Here is a 17,778-nt window from a genome sequence, read left to right on the forward strand (position 1 = left end):
ATGGTGTCCTGTCACTTATGGACATCATGATCATCTCAGGAACACATTTAGTCAAATGATTAAAGTGTGTGTCCAGAATCGGGATCTGTCCAATACACACTACCATATGTCACCATTGGTGTCCATATATCCCTGCAGAGGAAAGAAGGAGGGAGGGTGTAAGAAGAGAAAAGCAGACAATACAATTCCACATGTATTGCTTCTTGTGCCGTCACTCCGCGGGAGGCTTTATTAGGGGTCGGCTCGTCTTATCTCTCACACGATATGGCACGCGCAAGAGGGTCAGCACGTGTGGAGGAGAGACAAGTCTAGATGAGGCAGAAGGTTTCCCTGTAATCGGTCCTCTCACAGAAGAATGGCCCCTGGCATGCAGTTTACTATAGTGCATCTGATATGATCATAATATCACGGAAAAACCAGACGGACTACAGGAGCAGTCGTTCTGTCCACGAGCGCACCCTGTCCTGACGACAACTTTCTTTGTTTTCCTATAGCAGAGGTCAAGAGACAACACTTCTGAAGATCTTTATCCTCAGACAATCAAGTGATGCTCCGAAAAAGTGAAAGAAAACATTAACACCTGGTTATAGCCTAGGTAATAGGCTCGTAAAATAGTTTTGAATAGTCAAACATCTCATTTGAAGACCTTTGATGGCATCACCTTTAAATTGAGTTTTTCTCGAACATGAAATGTTGATGAGAAGGGTTGGAAATGTTTGACCGTTAGAGAAACCAACAAGAGTCACAGTTTTTAACGTGGAAATAACTCCTCAGCGGTACACCCTTCTTGGATAAAGTTCAACAAATGTATAAGGTGAGTTTAAACATTCCTACAATTGAAACAAACATTTTTGGAAGAACATAAGAACGTTTTATAGGCCTATCTGTTTCAATTTTCCAATGATGATGTTTATTTTGATATGGAAATAATTCCAGTGTTGTATAATTATTTATGTTATCCCCTGTAAACTAAAAGTAACATGATAAATATTGTGCCTTTATATAACGCGCATAAAGGATATCTCGTTTGTATATCAGCATATTTCAGACGCGCGTCATCCATTCATAGCCTACACAGCACGCGAATCGTCTGCGAGACAGATGGTCAGCTGCTCACGTGAATTCAGAGCTCTCCCAATAATTAATTTCAATTAAGTCTTAATTAATGTCTGCTGTGTTATGTGATGTATGTTCGCAGCTATCGGTTTTAATCGAATGCAGCCTGTGGACATTTGTTCCCATGAAATGGACAGACGAGACAATTTTAAAATGGGCAGACTAGCCAGAATTGCTCAACTTTATGAGTAGTAGGCTAATAGGCTATTTCGATAGACCCTACTACATAGGGCGTTTTAAAAATTGTGTTTACACAGGCAGTCCACTTCTGATATTTTTGCCACTAATTGGTATTTTGACCAATCACATCAGATCTTTTCACATCAGATTTTTTTCAGAGCTGATCTGATTGGCCAGAAAAATATCAGAATTGAGCTGCCTAATAGTCCTAGACAATGAAGTGAGTTGTTAGAATCAGCACCAAGGACAGTGCACAACAGGAGTGCGAACATGCATCTCACCAAAATATTCTCTCACTTTTAAAAATCTAATTGTCCACAGAAACCTAACCACAGAAACCTTCTCACCCCTGATCTCTCCTCTGTTATAAGACTAAACCCATATCTCTCACACAGGGGTTGTTGAACCTTTGATCTGAAAACTGATCACAGAACGGACTGCTTGAAGATGATGCTAAGTCCAGACCAGCCAGATGCCGGGCTGCCCACAGAGACCCTGCTGAACGGCATCAAGATGGAGTGTGCCCCCATGCCTGCGGAGCCCGCAGAAGGCCAGGGCAAGGCGCGATCTCTGTCCATGCCTTCCCTCAGCAGGGAGGAGAAGAGGAGGCGGCGGCGTGCCACAGACAAGTACCGGTCCGCACACGCCACGAGAGAGCGCATCCGCGTTGAGGCCTTCAACGTTGGGTTCGCCGAGCTGAGGAAACTTCTCCCGACACTTCCGCCAGACAAGAAGCTGTCCAAGATCGAGATCCTCCGGCTGGCAATCTGCTACATCACCTACCTCAACCATGTGCTGGACGCGTAGGGCACGCGTTAGGGATGGACATCTGTCAGTGAAGGAGAGAAGACTGAACATGGGGAAGATCTCAATTGCAAACTCTTCGCATCCTCTCTCCTTTCTTCTCTTCTCCTTCTCAAAACTAATTTGATGAGAAAACCAGAGGATCCTCCTCTCTGACCGTCTCCTCCAATGGGTTTTGAAAAGGAGACAAGGAGAGAGGAGAGAGGACGCAAGGAGTATGTAATTGAGATCTTCCCATGGAGACCGAGAAGGGTGGACATTGTTGCCACATATCTGGCCTCGGAGCCCTGTCGTGCCTATTGTGTCTGCCAAAGTCCCCTGGTGTGGTGCCACTGGGCCAGGGACACATAATAAAACAGGACCTAATGTCTCTCTGTCTTTCACAGTGCTGTGATGGAAAGAAACTGCTGCCCCTCTGGACTTCCCCACAGACTTATTCAGTGCTGCTGCTGAGTCACCTCAATCCAAATTTGTTGTATCAGAAAATGCAATAATGTCGGGTTGTCCTACTTCTTGTAGGCCCATGTTCCTAATATTGAAAGGTATAGTACTGTTAGCTTTTAGACTTTACTGCCAGGGCCAAACTTCTCTCCATGGACAGGGCTGATTTAAAGGACCTATAGCTGCAGAGACGTGCTGAAATCAGCACTGATGTTCAAAATAGAATATAACTGGGCACTTATTTACAGAAAGTAGTTGTGTTATATTGTGTTCATTGTTGGTTTGTGGATTAGGCCTAGTAAGTTATTTATTTGTCAATTAATGTTTACATTGTGTCATGTCTTATGTCTGGTGTTTGCACATGCATATGGATATTGTTGCTCTTTAATTGCAGTTTTTATCAGATTTGATCTGTTTAACATTTTCCCCCAAAAATGTGAAATCCTTGTTAAGTCCAAAGGTTGCAAGGGAAATTGCAATATTTCGTTTAGTATGGTGAGACAGTCTCAGATTTAGGCTGACAATTTAATTGTTAGATTTTTCGATTGTCCAGAAGTTTGTTGGTTTCGTGCTTTTTTTAGACTAACGTTTTTTGGGTGACAAAAACTCCATAGTTTACTGTAGCCAATACCTGCTTTCCAAAGATTGCTTAACATTTCAGGGTGTCCTTTCATAGTAACCCATGGATATGAAACATATAAACAGAATTTGTTAAATCAAATAAACAGATTTTTAAGTTAAAATATTCTTAAATGTTTGGTGTTGTATGGACATTCTGAATAGATAGACAGACGTTCAGGTGGAATTTCGAAAAAATAAAAATCTGCTAACGATGTGGGTGACGCCAGAGTATTTCATATTTTCTCCAGATTGGAGAGGCGAGGTCTGGGGCACTGGGCCAGTGTCCGAGCCGGAGCTTCGCTCCGTAGTCGGTGGACAGACGCTCTCCCCACGGACGGGGCAGGTGTTCCTCCAGACGAGCCGAGACAACCACATTACGGCCCATCCGTCTGCCATGTCCCCCGGGACACGGGCGGGCACACGCGCGCACACACACGCGCATTTAGGGAGAGGTGACTAGGGAATTATGGACAAGAGAAAAGAAAGCATATTGGCTGGACAAAGAGCTTATTCGTGAAATAAATAATAATGACAATAATTGTAGGCTATATGCCTAACAATAATGATATAGCCTACCGTTAATTATTTGAACATTGATAAATAATTCGACCTAAAAGCATCACAGAAAACACTACATGAAAAACATAAAATATTTACAAACAAACAAGATTTTCTCCATGGAAGTTCATATCGGTTTTGTGAATGCAGAAGAACCATGTTGTAGTTCTAATTCGTAAGACAACAAAAACAATTGAAACAGACTGCTACTTTGTTCCAGGTAATTCATTACAACTAAACAATACAAATATATATAGGCTATAGGCTACATCAAGTAAAAACCGGATAGCTAGAGAGCTTGCATGAACTAAATGCCAGGAGAGAATCAAATGAAATATCACACAGCCTACATATCTGAAAGGGAAGTGAAATGGGACGACTTATCAGTTGGACAACAGAATGCATTCAACTGAAATGTCTACTGCATTTAGCCCAACCTCTCTGAATCAGAGTCAAGTAATACATTGTATCCTATATGAAGTCATTTTCATCTATAGTCAAACAATAGCATTTCTTTACATTTTCCACAGACCACAAAATGTTAATTACAAATATCATAAAGGGATTCTATCCTTTCTTCTTTTTTATTTTATTTTCATTCCATTTCACATTCTTGTCATCTATCCATTATAACCAGTATCTGTTTGTGTGCTCTCTCTCTCTCTCTCTCTCTCTCTCGCTCTCTCTCTCTGTCATTCTATGTATCTCTGTCTGTCTCTATGTCTCTCTGTCTGTCTGTCTGTCTGTCTCTCTCTCTCTCTCTCTCTCTCTCTCTCGCTCTGTGTCTCTATGTCTCTCTGTCTGTCTCTCTCTCTCTCTCTAGCAAATTTATACAAAAAAATAACGGAAATATCACATTTACATAAGAATTCCGACCCTTTACTCAGTACTTTGTTGAAGCACCTTTGACGCGACAAGCTTGGCAGACCTGTATTTGGGGAGTTTCTCCCATTTTTCTCTGCAGATCTTCTCCAACTCTGCCAGGTGGATGGAGAGCGTTGCTGCACAGCTATTTTCAGGTCTTTCCAGAGATGTTCGTTCAGGTTCAAGTTCGTGCAATGGCTGGGCCACTCAAGGACATTCAGAGACTTGTCCCAAAGCTACTACTGTGTTTCTTGGCTGTGTGCTTGTAGTCGTTGTCCTGTTGAAAGGTGAACTTTTGCCCCACTCCATCCTGAGTGTTCTGGAGCAGGTTTTCATCAAGGATCTCTCTGTACTTTGCTCAGTTCATCTTTCCCTCAATCCTGACTAGTCTCCCACAGCAGGGTGGTTAGAGCGTTGGACTAGTAACCAGAAGGTTGCAAGTTCAAACCCCCGAGCTGACAAGGTACAAATCTGTCGTTCTGCCCCTGAACAGGCAGTTAACCCACTGTTACTAGGCTGTCATTGAAAATAAGAATTTGTTCTTAACTGACTTGCCTAGTTAAATAAAATAAAAACACCATGCTTCATTGTAGGGATGGTGCCAGGTTTCCTCCAGATGTGACACTTGGCATTCAGGCCAAAAAGTTCAATCTTGGTTTCATTAGACCAGAGAATCTTGTTTCTCATGATTTGAGAGTCTTTATGTGCCTTTTGGCAAACTCCAAGCAGGCCTCTACAATAAAGGCCTGATTGGTGCAGTGATGCAGAGATGGTTGTCCTTCTGGAAGGTTCTCCCATCTCCACAGAGGAACTGGAGCTCTGTCAGAGTGACCGTCAGGTTCTTGGTCACTTCCCTGATCAAGCCTCTTCTCCCCTAATTGCTCAGGAAGAGTCTTGGTGATTCCAAACTTCTTCCATTTAAGAATGATGGAGGCCACTGTTATTGAGGACCTTCAATGATGCAGAAATGTTTTTGTACCCTTCCCCAGATCTCTGCCTCAACACAATCCTGTGTTGGCTTGGTTTTTGCTCTGACAAGCACTGTCAACTGTGGGACCTTATATAGACAGGTGTGTGCCTTTCCAAATCATGTGCAATTAATTGAATTTACCACAGGTGGACTCTAATCAAGTTGTAGAAACATCTCAAGGATGATCAATGGAAACAGGATGCACCTAGCTCAATTTCGAGTCCCATAACAAGGGGTCTGAATACTTATGTAAATAAGATATTTACTTTTTTGATGTTAATGATGTTTATGGGGTATTGTATGTAGATTGACGAGGTAAAAAAGTAATTGTATACATTTTAGAAAAAGACTAATGTAACAAAATGTGGAAAAAGTCAAGGGGAATACTTTCCAAATGCACTGTATAAGGAGCCCATCTCTCCCTCTCTATCCTTGCCCCTCCCCCATCACTGGTCATTTTTGTGAGAACTCTGACAGCTGGACAGTTCTGACATGTTTACCTTTTAACAATGGAATTGCAGAGACTATCAATGGCTGTCAGTCACAATTGAAAAGTTTTAATTTCTTCACTTAGTCAAGATGTTTATTACTAATATTGATTTATTTAAAGCACGGGATGATGAGAGAGAGAGAGAGAGAGAGAGAGAGAGAGAGAGAGAGAGAGAGAGAATAATTGCAAATAGGTGAGTTTTGTGGTGCAAGGCTGCCCTCTGTTGGTCTATAGAACTACATGTTCAGCCAGCTCCAGCAAATCAATGATCAAATACAATTTTATTGGTCAGGTAATATCTAACAATTTCACAACAATACACACAAATCTAAAGGAATGGAATTAATAATATATACATTTTGGGCGAGCAATGTCGGAGCAGCATAGACTAAGAGACAGTAGAATAGAATTCAATAGAATAAAGTATTTACATATGAGATGAGTAATGCAAAATATGTAAACATTATTAAAGTGGCCAGTGTTCCCTTATTAAAGTGGCCAGTGATTTGAAGTCTATGTATATTAGGGCAGCAGCCTCTAAGGTGCTATTTAACAGTCTGACAGTCTGATGGCCTTGAGATAGAAGCTGTTTTTCAGTCTCTCAGTCCCAGCTTTGATGAACCTGTACTGACCTCGCCTTCTGTATGATAACGGGGTGAACAGGCCGTGGCTCGGGTGGTTGTTGTCCTTGATGATCAGCAGCTCTTTAAATGTGAGTGCATTTTTTAAAGATGAGAACGTACACAAACAAACTGACTAAGGAGAGTCTGGTAAAAGCTCAATGCAAATCTCTAGCCACAACTACCCCTTCAATATTGACAGATCTGAGAGAATTGTTAAGGTAAAAGCAGGCTGCGGAAGATGTTATGTGGGTGGTGTCATCATATAATGCATTCAGTCCTTCACATCTGCTAAGACCATAAGGACTTGGTCGAATTAGAGGAAGTGGTTAATGACAGACATGGAACAACGCTTATGTGGTTCCTAATTTATTGTAAAGCAAAGTATAGCCAAGGCTACAGTGTCATGCATTAAGGTTGTCACAGCTGACTGCCTTTGACCCGTTCACTGTGTGTGTGTGTGTTCCTATGTTACTGGCTTATAATTCTACATACTGTAGGAAATACTACATGTCATCACTGAATTAATTGCTAATACATTAATTAATATATTCTACATTTGGGAGATGATGATAACTGCCTACACAGCGATGCCCCCTAGTGTATACCCATCATCGCCCCAATCTCCCCCAGAATCCCTTCACTGTCTGTCCACAACTGTACTACGCCCATGGAGAAGCAGCAACACCGTCTGTGGATCGGCTGGGGCTGGGCTGGGTGGATCAGTTCGTTTTGAAGCCTAGGTGTATAGCAGGCTTTATTTCACGTCCAAACGCAGGTGAAGGAATGTCGCCCCAGTGAAAAGGTGAGTTATGTGCGCATTGTAAATATATTGTGGCCAGTTCATCTGTGATTCATATCGTAATTCAGCCCTATTCGGTGGCTCAACAACTGGAGCTCGAAGCACGATACCAGGATCAGAGTGAAGTTCAGTACCGCCGCGAAACGAGTAACGGTTCTTCGGCGTCGCATTACATTGACTTAGTTGATCATTCTCACTGCTATGATATGTTTTGATGTTTATCATATTTGTTGCTATACAACCGAATAACGTTTTAAATGAGACTACTCAATTGGCATCTCGTTCATGATCCACTAGACAACAGATAGGCTACAGTCATAGCCGCGGGAAGTATGGGTGCTGAGCGTCCTCAGAAAAATCTGAATAAAAAACAAAACAATAATAGGAATATAATTGTATGTTGCAATGTTGTTTTTCTTCACAAAAGTCGTGCACTGGGCCTTTACTAGTCCTGTACTAGCACAAGGTTTCATAAAGTTGGTCCTGGTGCACGTTTTGTTTTTTGGCATCGCACAAAAGAGTTGATTCAAATAACAACTCATCGTCAAGCTTTGATCATTTGAATCAGCTGTTTAGTGCCTTGGGGAGGGGACGGGGCTTGGGAACCTCTGTATTAGCAGACATATATAGCCCTCTGTAGCTCAGCAGGCTATATCATCTTTGCTCCAGCTAAAGGTAGGCGTAACTACTTACAAAAAGCGTGTTTAAAATATAGACATGTTTTATTATCACCAGATAAGTGCCGTGAAATGTGTTGTGATGAAGTTCAACAAAAGTAAGTGAATGGCACTATTATACTGAAAGATATTTGGTAATTTCGTCAAACTTGTGAGGCTCTCCATGCGTATTAGTTGGTGATTCAACATATTTGCTGTGATTTAACTCAATCCATTTTTAACAGTTTCCCACCCTAATTGTTTTAAATTCCCAGAGATAAACCAGACATATTTTGTTGGCCAAATATTCCCAGATTTTCATAAAAAGGCCGCATCACCAAATGTTGCGTAGGCAAAAATAGTTGGGTAGGTGCACAGCGGACAGCAGTGGTCCGGAGCACACTGAGCTTCACTCGGCCATTTCTCACAATGGTGCTCGTTTAGTAAAGTTAAATTAAAGCTGAATCAATGTTTTGGAAGATCATATCATTATTAATTAGTATTCTACATAACATAACCAAATACAATAGCATAACGTTACTGTTACACCAAAAACACCACCTTTATTTATTAGGACATTTTAGGAGATTTAGCTGAATAGTCAAAAAGAATTCCCCAAACATCTTCCCATGGCTATTTTTTTTCTCACTTTTATTTAACCAGGTAAGCTAGTTGAGAACAAGTTCTCATTTGCAACTGTGATCTGGCCAAGATCAAGCATAGCAGTTCGACACATACAACAACACAGAGTTACACATGGAATGAACAAAACGTACAGTCAATAATACAGTAGAAAAAAAGAAAACAAAGTCTATATACAGTGAGTGCAAATTAGGTCAAATAAGGGAGTTAAGACAATAAATAGGCCATGGTGGCGAAGTAATTACAATACAGCAATTAAACACTGGAATGGTAGATGTGCAAAAGATGGATGTGCAAGTAGAGATACTGTGGTGCAAAAGGAGCAAAAATAAATAAATACAGTATGGGGATGAGGTAGATAGATGGGCTGTATACAGATGGACTATGAACAGGTGCAGTGATCTGTGAGCTGCTCTGACAACTGGTTCTTAAAGCTAGTGAGGGAGATGGGGAAACTCCAGCTTCAGTGATTTTTGCATGGCTACAGTGCGTTAGCCACCCGGTGTAATAGCCGTTTTATAGACTTCTTAGGTCTTTAACCGGGGTCACTATATCTCAAAGGTCATCTCCTTTCTTTGAACTCGTAGATGGATCAATCAGTTCACTGGGCTAGATTCACTGTTAAGCACCATTCTAGTACGTTACCTCAGTGCACACCTGGAATTGCCTGCTATAGCGCCTTTGAATGCAGGATATGGTCAGCTGCCAAGCACTCTCCTATCAGTGGAACCACTACAGTGGTTATCAACCAGGGGTACTAGGACCCCTGGGGGTACTTGGTCTATCTACTCGTGAGACCTTAAACCTACTACTAAAATGCACAAGATCAAAATTCAGTTGGTGGTAGAGTAACCGAAAAATTTTGGGAATCGCTGGTTTACTACACCTATGTGCTGTTTTAGGAGGCAGGTGGCATACAGTTGAAGTTGGAAGTTTACATACACTTAGATTGGAGTCATTAAAACTCATTTTTCAACCACTCCACAAATTTCCTGTTAACAAACTATAGTTTTGGCAAGTCGGTTAGCACATTTACTTTGTGCATGACACAAGTCATTTTTCCAACAATTGTTTACAGACAGATTATTTAACTTATAATTCACTGTATCACAATTCCAGTGGGTCAGAAGTTTACATACACTAAGTTGACTGTGCCTTTAAACAGCTTGGAAATTTCCAGAAAATTATGTCACGGCTTTAGAAGCTTCTGATAGGCTAATTGACATAATTTCAGTCAATTGGAGGTGTACCTGTGGATCTATGTCAAGGCCTACCTTCAAACTCAGTGCCCCTTTGCTTGACATCATGGGAAAATCAAAAGAAATCAGCCAAGACCTCAGAAAAAAAATTGTAGACCTCCACAAGTCTGGTTCATCCTTGGGAGCAATTTACAAACACCCGAAGGTACCACATTCATTTGTACAAACAATAGTACACAAGTATAAACACAATGGAACCATGCAGCCGTCATACCGCTCAGGAAGGAGACGCGTTCTGTCTCCTAGAGATGAACGTACTTTGGTGCGAAAAGTGCAAATCAATCCCAGAACAACAGCAAAGGACTTTGTGAAGATGCTGGAGGAAACGGGTACAAAGTATCTATATCCACAGTAAAACAAGTCCTATATCAACATAACCTGAAAGGCCACTCATTAATGAAAAAGCCAATGCTCCAAAACCGCCATAACAGAGCCAGACTACGGTTTGCAACTGCACATGGGGACAAAGATCGTACTTTTTGGAGAAATGTCCTCTGATGAAACAAAAACAGAACTGTTTGGCCGTAATGACCATCGTTATGTTTGGAGGAAAAGGGGGAGGCTTGCAAGCCGAAGAATACCATCCCAACCGTGAAGCACGGGGGTGGCAGCATCATGTTGTGGGGGTGCTTTCCTGCAGGAGGGACTGGTGCACGTCACAAAATATATGGCATCATGAGGGAGGAAAATTGTGTGGATATATTGAAGCAACATCTCAAGACATCAGTCAGGAAGTTAAAGCTTGATCGCAAATGGGTCTTCCAAAGCATACTTCCAAAGTTGTGGCAAAATGGCTAAAGGACAACAGGATCAAGGTATTGCAGTGGCCATCACATAGCCCTGACCTCAATCCCATAGAGAATTTGTGGGCAGAACTGAAAAGGCGTGTGCGAGCAAGGAGGCCTACAAACCTGACTCCGTTACACCAGGTCTGTCAGGAGGAATAGGCCAAAATATCTTGACCCTGTAGACAAGAACTTCCGGCGCCGACAGAGATGGCCGCCTCACTTTGCCTTCCTAGGAAACTATGCAGTATTTAGTTTTTTATGTGTTATTTCTAACATTGTTATCCCAGGTAATCATAGGTTTTATTACATACAGTCGGGAGGAACTATTGGATATAAGAGCAACGTCAACTCACCAACATTACGACCAGGAATAAGACTTTCCCGAAGCGGATTCTCTGTTTTGCCCACCACCCAGGACAATGGATCGGATCCAAGCCTGCGACCCAAAACAACGACGCCATAGAAGGGGTAGACGGAGCGGTCTTCTGGTCAGGCTCTGTAGACCGGCACATCGCGCAACGCTCCCGAGCATACTACTCGCCAATGTCCAGTCTCTTGACAACAAGGTAGACGAAATCCGTGCAAGGGTAGCCTTCCAGAGAGACATCAGAGACTGTAACGTTCTTTGTTTCACGGAAACGTGGCTCATTCGAGACACGCTATCGGAGTCGGTACAGCCAGCTGGTTTCTTCACGCATCGCGCGACAGAAACAAACATCTTTCTGGTAAGAAGAAGGGCAGAGGTGTATGCCTTATGATTAACGAGACGTGGTGTGATCATAACAACATACAGGAACTCAAGTCCTTCTGTTCACCTGACTTAGAGTTCCTCACAATCAAATGCCGAACGCATTATCTACCTAGAGAATTCTCTTCAATTATATTCACAGCCGCATCCCCCCCCCCCCCCCACCCCTCCCAGCAGCAAGCCGACACATTGATGGCCCTGAACAAACTTAATTTGACTCTATGTAACCTGGAATCCACACATCCTGAGGCTGCATTTATTGTAGCTGGGGATTTTAACAAGGCTAATCTGAAAACAAGGCTCCCTAAATTCTATCAGCATATCGATTGTGCAACCATGGCTGGCAAAACCCTAGATCATTGTTATTCTAACTTCTGCGATGCATATAAGGCCCTCCCCTGACCTACTTTCGGAAAAGCTGACCACGACTAAAACAGGAAGCTCCCACACTCAGGTCTGTTCAATGCTGGTCCGACCAATCGGATTCCACGCTTCAAGATTGCTTCGATCACGTGGACTGGGATATGTTCCGCATTGCGGCGGACAACAACATTGATGTATACTCTGATTCGGTGAGCGGGTTTATTAGCAAGTGCATCAGCAATGTCGTACCCACAGCATCTATTAAAACATTCCCAAACCAGAAACCGTGGATGGATGGCAGCATTCGCGCAAAACTGAAAGCGCGAACCACTGCTTTTAATCAGGGAAAGGTGACCTGGAAACATGACCGAATACAAACAGTGTAGCTATTCCCCCCGCCAGGCAATCAAACAAGCTAAGCGTCAGTATAGAGACAAAGTTGAGTCGCAATTCAACGGCTCAGACACGAGATGTATGTGACAGGGTCTATAGTCAATCACGGACTATAAAAGGAAAATCAGCCCTGTCGCGGACCAGGATGTCTTGCTCCCAGACAAACTAAACAACTTCTTTGCTCGCTTTGAGGACAATACAGTGCCACTGACACGGCCCACTACCAGAACCTGTGGTCTCTCCTTCACTGCAGCCGACATGAGCAAAACATTTAAACGTGTCAACCCTCACAAGGCTGCAGGACCAGATGGCATCCCAGCCGCGTCCTCAGAGCATGCGCAGACCAACTGGCTGGTGTGTTTACGGACATATTCAATCAATCCTTATCCCAGTCTACTATTCCCACATACTTCAAGAGGGCCACCATTGTCCCTGTTCCCAAGAAAGCTAAGGTAACTGAGGTAAATGACTACCGCCCCGTAGCACTCACTTCCGTCATCATGAAGTGCTTTGAGAGACTAGTCAAGGACCATAACACCTCCACCCTACCTGAGACCCTCGAGACCCAATAGGTGCACAGATGACGCAATCGCAATCACACTGCACACTGCCCTAACCCATCTGGACAAGAGGAATACCTATGTGAGAATGCTGTTCATCGACTACAGCTCAGCATTTAACACCATAGTACCCTCCAAACTCGTCATCAAGCTCGTGACCCTGGGTCTGGACCCCGCCCTGTGCAACTGGGTCCTGGACTTCCTGACGGGCTGCACCCAGGTGGTGAGGATAGGAAACAACATCTCCACCCCGCTGATTCTCAATACAAGGGTGCGCTCTCAGCCCTCTCCTGTACTCCCTGTTCACCCATGACTGTGTGGCCATGCACGCCTCCAACTCAATCATCAAGTTTGCAGACGACTCTACAGTGGTAGGCTTGATTACCAACAACAACTAGACGGCCCAGAGGGAGGAGATGAGGTCCCTCAGAGTGTGGTGTCAGGAAAATAACCTCACACAATGTCAACCAAACAAAGGAAATTATTGTGGACTTCAGGAAACAGCAGAGCACCCCCCTATCCACATCGACAGGACAGTAGTGGAGAGGGTAGAAAGTTAAGTTCCTCGGCGTACACATCACGGACAAACTGAAATGGTCCAACCACACAGACAGTGTGGTGAAGAAGGCGCAGCAGCGCCTCTTCAACCTCAGGAGGCTGAAGAAATTCAGCTTGTCACCAAAAACACTCACAAACTTTTACAGATGCACAAATGAGAGCATCCTGTCTGGCTGTATCACTTGTATCGCCTGGTACGGCAACTGCTCCGCCCATAACCGTAATGCTCTCCAGAGGGTAGTGAGGTCTGCACAACGAATCACCAGGGGCAAACTACCTGCCCTCCAAGACACCTACACCACCCGATGTCACAGGAAGGCCAAAAAGATCATCAAGGACAACAACCACCCGAGCCAATGCCTGTTCACCCCGCTGTCAACCAGAAGGCGAGGTCAGTACAGGTGCATCAAAGCTGGGATTGAGAGACTGAAAAACAGCTTCTATCTCAAGATAGCCTACCTCTTGAGTGTAGGGGGCAGTATTTTGATGTTTGGATGAAAAACGTACCCATATTAAACTGCCTATTTCTCAGGCCCAGAATCTAGAATATGCATAAAATTTTGTCTGTGAGTATAACAGAACTGATATTGCAGGCAAAAACCTGAAGAAAATCAAACCAGGAAGTGGCCTCTATTTTGAAAGCTCCATGTTCCATAGCCTGCCTTCGCTCCATTTAAAGGGATATCAACCAGATTCCCCATGGTCAACCAGCTTCCCTATGGTGTGGCTTTTATTTTGAAAAATGAGCGAGAAAAATCACATTGCGTCATTGTATGCCTGGGTGCCAGCAGCGTTTTGTATGCGCAACAGCTTGGAGCAGCCATTTTCTCTCTCTCCTATTGAAGACGCTACATTCCCGGTTGATATATTATCGATTATATATTGTAAAAACAACCTGAGGATTGAATATAAAAAACGTTTGAAATGTTTCTACGAACATTACGGATACGATTTTGAATTTTTGTATGCGATGTCGTGACCGCTCGAGCCTGTGGATTTCTGAACATAACGCGCCAACCAAATAGAGGTATTTTGGATAAAAAAATCATCTTTATGGAGCAAAAGGGACATTTATTGTGTAACTGGGAGTCTCGTTAGAGCAAACATCCGAAGATCAAAGGTAAGCGATTTAATTTATTGCTTTTCTGACTTTCGTGACCAATCTACTTGGCTGCTAGCTGCTTGTAATATTTTGTCTACTGAGAGAGATGTGCTTACATAAACGCTTGGTATGCTTTCGCCGAAAAGCTTTATTGAAATCTGACACACCAGGTGGATTAACAACAAGCTAAGCTGTGTTTTGCTATATTGCACTTGTGATTTCATGAAAATTCAATATTTTTTGTAATTTAATTTGAATTTGGCTGTCACGGTCGTCCTCCTCTTCATCTGAAGAGGAGAGGCGAGATGGATCGGAGGACCAAAACGCGGCGTGGTGTGTGTTCATAGTGAATATTTAATAAAGAAAGTACTGAACACTGCATACAAAACAATAAACAAATAACGACCGTGAAGCTACAAATTAGACCTGTGCTGACACAAGCCACTAACATAGACAATCACCCACAAACAAACAGTGCAACCCAGGCTACCTAAGTATGATTCTCAATCAGAGACAACTAATGACACCTGCCTCTGATTGAGAACCATACTAGGCCGAAACATAGAAATGCCCCAAAACATAGAAAAACAAACATAGACTGCCCACCCAACTCATGCCCTGACCATACAAAACAATACAACCATACAAAAAATAAATACAAAACAAAGGAAATAAAGGTCAGAACGTGACATTGGCGCTCTGCAATTCAGAGGTGGTTGACGAAAATGATCCCGCTAACGGGATGGGTGCATCAAGAAGATATTAAACAGCCATCACTAACATTGAGTGGCTGCTGCCAACATACTGACTCAACTCCAGCCACTTTAATAATGGAAAATGGATGTAATAAATGTATCACTAGCCACTTTAAACAATGCCACTTCATATAATGTTTACATACCCTACATTACTCATCTAATTTGTATATACTGTACTCTATACCATCTACTGCATCTTGCCTATGCCGTTCCGTACCATCACTCATTCATATATATCTTTTTATGTACATATTCTTATTCATTCCTTTACACTTGTGTGTATAAGGTAGTTGTTGTGAAATTGTTAGGTTAGATTACTCGTTGGATATTACTGCATTGTCGGAACTAGAAGCACAAGCATTTTCGCTACACTCGCATTAACATCTGCTAACCATGTGTATGTGACAAATAAAATTTTATTTGAAATTCACCCAACTTATTGTGGGAAGCTTGTGGAAGGCAACCTGATACGTTTGACCCAAGTTAAACAATTTAATGGCAATGCTACCAAATACTAATTGAGTGTATGTAAACTTCTGACTCACTGGGAATGTGATGATAGAAATAAAAGCTGAAATAAATCATTCTCTCTACTATCATTCTCACATTCTTAAAATGAAGTGGCGATCCTACCTGACCTAGGAATGTTTACTAGGATTACATGTCAGGAATTGTGAAAAACTGAGGTTAAATGTCTTCGTCTAAGGTGCATGTAATCTTCCGACTTCAACTGTATATCTGCGCAGCAGAAATACCCATTATAGTAGGCACATACTAAGCCTGTTACCCTGTTAGTGCTCAAGCCTTCTTCCTTCTCTCTCCTGCCGGCATATCCTGAATCATGATCACTGTACTTGGGCTACTCGTTCATTCACATGAATGGGTTTGGAACCAGGGAGGTTGGATTGCATACCAGAGAACTGTCAGCTCGCTTCTAGTTTATTTTTTTTTACTCGAGTGTGAGTGTTTGTGACCATTGTCAACTCTCTCTTCTCTTGTGTGCGGTAGAACCCTGTGTGTGTATCTTTGTTTTAATGTTTTTTTTTCTCCCACTAGCTGACCTTGGATGATGATATCTTATGTGAATGTTTGTTTGTACTTGAACACACATACCCCCCCTTAAAAAATAACCCTTTGTGCACTAACACTCACACTTGACTCCCCTTACTAGCTCTGCCTTTGCTACTTTATTGAGGAAACATACTATGACTGAGATATGTGTTAGTCCCACCTTCAGAAAGTATTCATACCCATAGACTTATTCCACATTTTGTTGTTACAGCTTGAACTCAAAATGGATTACATTTAGCTCAATTTGGAGTGTCATAGCAAAGGGTGTAAATACTTACAGCACCAGTCAAATGTTGGGACACACCTACTCATTTCAGGATTTTTCTTTATTTTTATTAGTCTTATTTTCTTTACTTTATTTTAAATATATTTGCAAAAAAATCTAAGCATGTGTTCACTTTAGTTATGGGGTATTGTGTGTAGATGGGTGAGAAAATACAGTGCCTTGCGAAAGTATTCGGCCCCCTTGAACTTTGCGACCTTTTGCCACATTTCAGGCTTCAAACATAAAGATATAAAACTGTATTTTTTTGTGAAGAATCAACAACAAGTGGGACACAATCATGAAGTGGAACGACATTTATTGGATATTTCAAACTTCTTTAACAAATCAAAAACTGAAAAATTGGGCGTGCAAAATTATTCAGCCCCCTTAAGTTAATACTTTGTAGCGCCACCTTTTGCTGCGATTACAGCTGTAAGTCGCTTGGGGTATGTCTCTATCAGTTTTGCACATCGAGAGACTGACATTTTTTCCCATTCCTCCTTGCAAAACAGCTCGAGCTCAGTGAGGTTGGATGGAGAGCATTTGTGAACAGCAGTTTTCAGTTCTTTCCACAGATTCTCGATTGGATTCAGGTCTGGACTTTGACTTGGCCATTCTAACACCTGGATATGTTTATTTTTGAACCATTCCATTGTAGATTTTGCTTTATGTTTTGGATCATTGTCTTGTTGGAAGACAAATCTCCGTCCCAGTCTCAGGTCTTTTGCAGACTCCATCAGGTTTTCTTCCAGAATGGTCCTGTATTTGGCTCCAACCATCTTCCCATTAATTTTAACCATCTTCCCTGTCCCTGCTGAAGAAAAGCAGGCCCAAACCATGATGCTGCCACCACCATGTTTGACAGTGGGGATGGTGTGTTCAGCTGTGTTGCTTTTACGCCAAACATAACGTTTTGCATTGTTGCCAAAAAGTTCAATTTTGGTTTCATCTGACCAGAGCACCTTCTTCCACATGTTTGGTGTGTCTCCCAGGTGGCTTGTGGCAAACTTTAAACTACACTTTTTATGGATATCTTTAAGAAATGGCTTTCTTCTTGCCACTCTTCCATAAAGGCCAGATTTGTGCAATATACGACTGATTGTTGTCCTATGGACAGAGTCTCCCACCTCAGCTGTAGATCTCTGCAGT

The 17,778-nt window shown here is 42.4% G+C and overlaps 2 protein-coding genes across 3 annotated transcripts in view; both read left to right on the plus strand.

Moving 5' to 3' along the window:
• The first annotated feature begins 213 nt into the window (after window positions 1-213).
• On the plus strand, window positions 214-3,288 carry LOC110520439 (helix-loop-helix protein 2-like). Its single transcript, XM_021597760.3, has 2 exons — window positions 214-814; window positions 1,692-3,288. The coding sequence occupies exon 2, from the start codon at window positions 1,744-1,746 to the stop codon at window positions 2,101-2,103; it is 360 nt and encodes a 119-aa protein (XP_021453435.1). The 5' UTR covers window positions 214-814; window positions 1,692-1,743; the 3' UTR covers window positions 2,104-3,288.
• Window positions 3,289-7,295: 4,007 nt separating this feature from the next.
• LOC110520441 (vang-like protein 1) overlaps window positions 7,296-17,778 on the plus strand; it is a 46,585-nt gene continuing 36,102 nt past the window's right edge. The window contains exon 1 of one of the 2 annotated variants that reach the window (XM_021597761.3): window positions 7,296-7,469. The gene's annotated coding sequence lies outside the window, so the exon portion shown is untranslated. The remainder of the gene's footprint in view (window positions 7,470-17,778) is intronic. The other variant, XM_090230210.1, reaches the window with a different exon arrangement.

The sequence above is a fragment of the Oncorhynchus mykiss genome, chromosome 3 (assembly GCF_057628025.1).
Source record: "Oncorhynchus mykiss isolate SJ-2025 chromosome 3, ASM5762802v1, whole genome shotgun sequence".
NCBI lineage: Eukaryota > Metazoa > Chordata > Actinopteri > Salmoniformes > Salmonidae > Oncorhynchus > Oncorhynchus mykiss.

What these genes read in the sequence shown, in the direction of transcription:
- LOC110520439 (XM_021597760.3), top strand. Translation starts at nt 1,744, where the DNA reads ATGATGCTAAGTCCAGACCAGCCAGATGCCGGGCTGCCCACAGAGACC.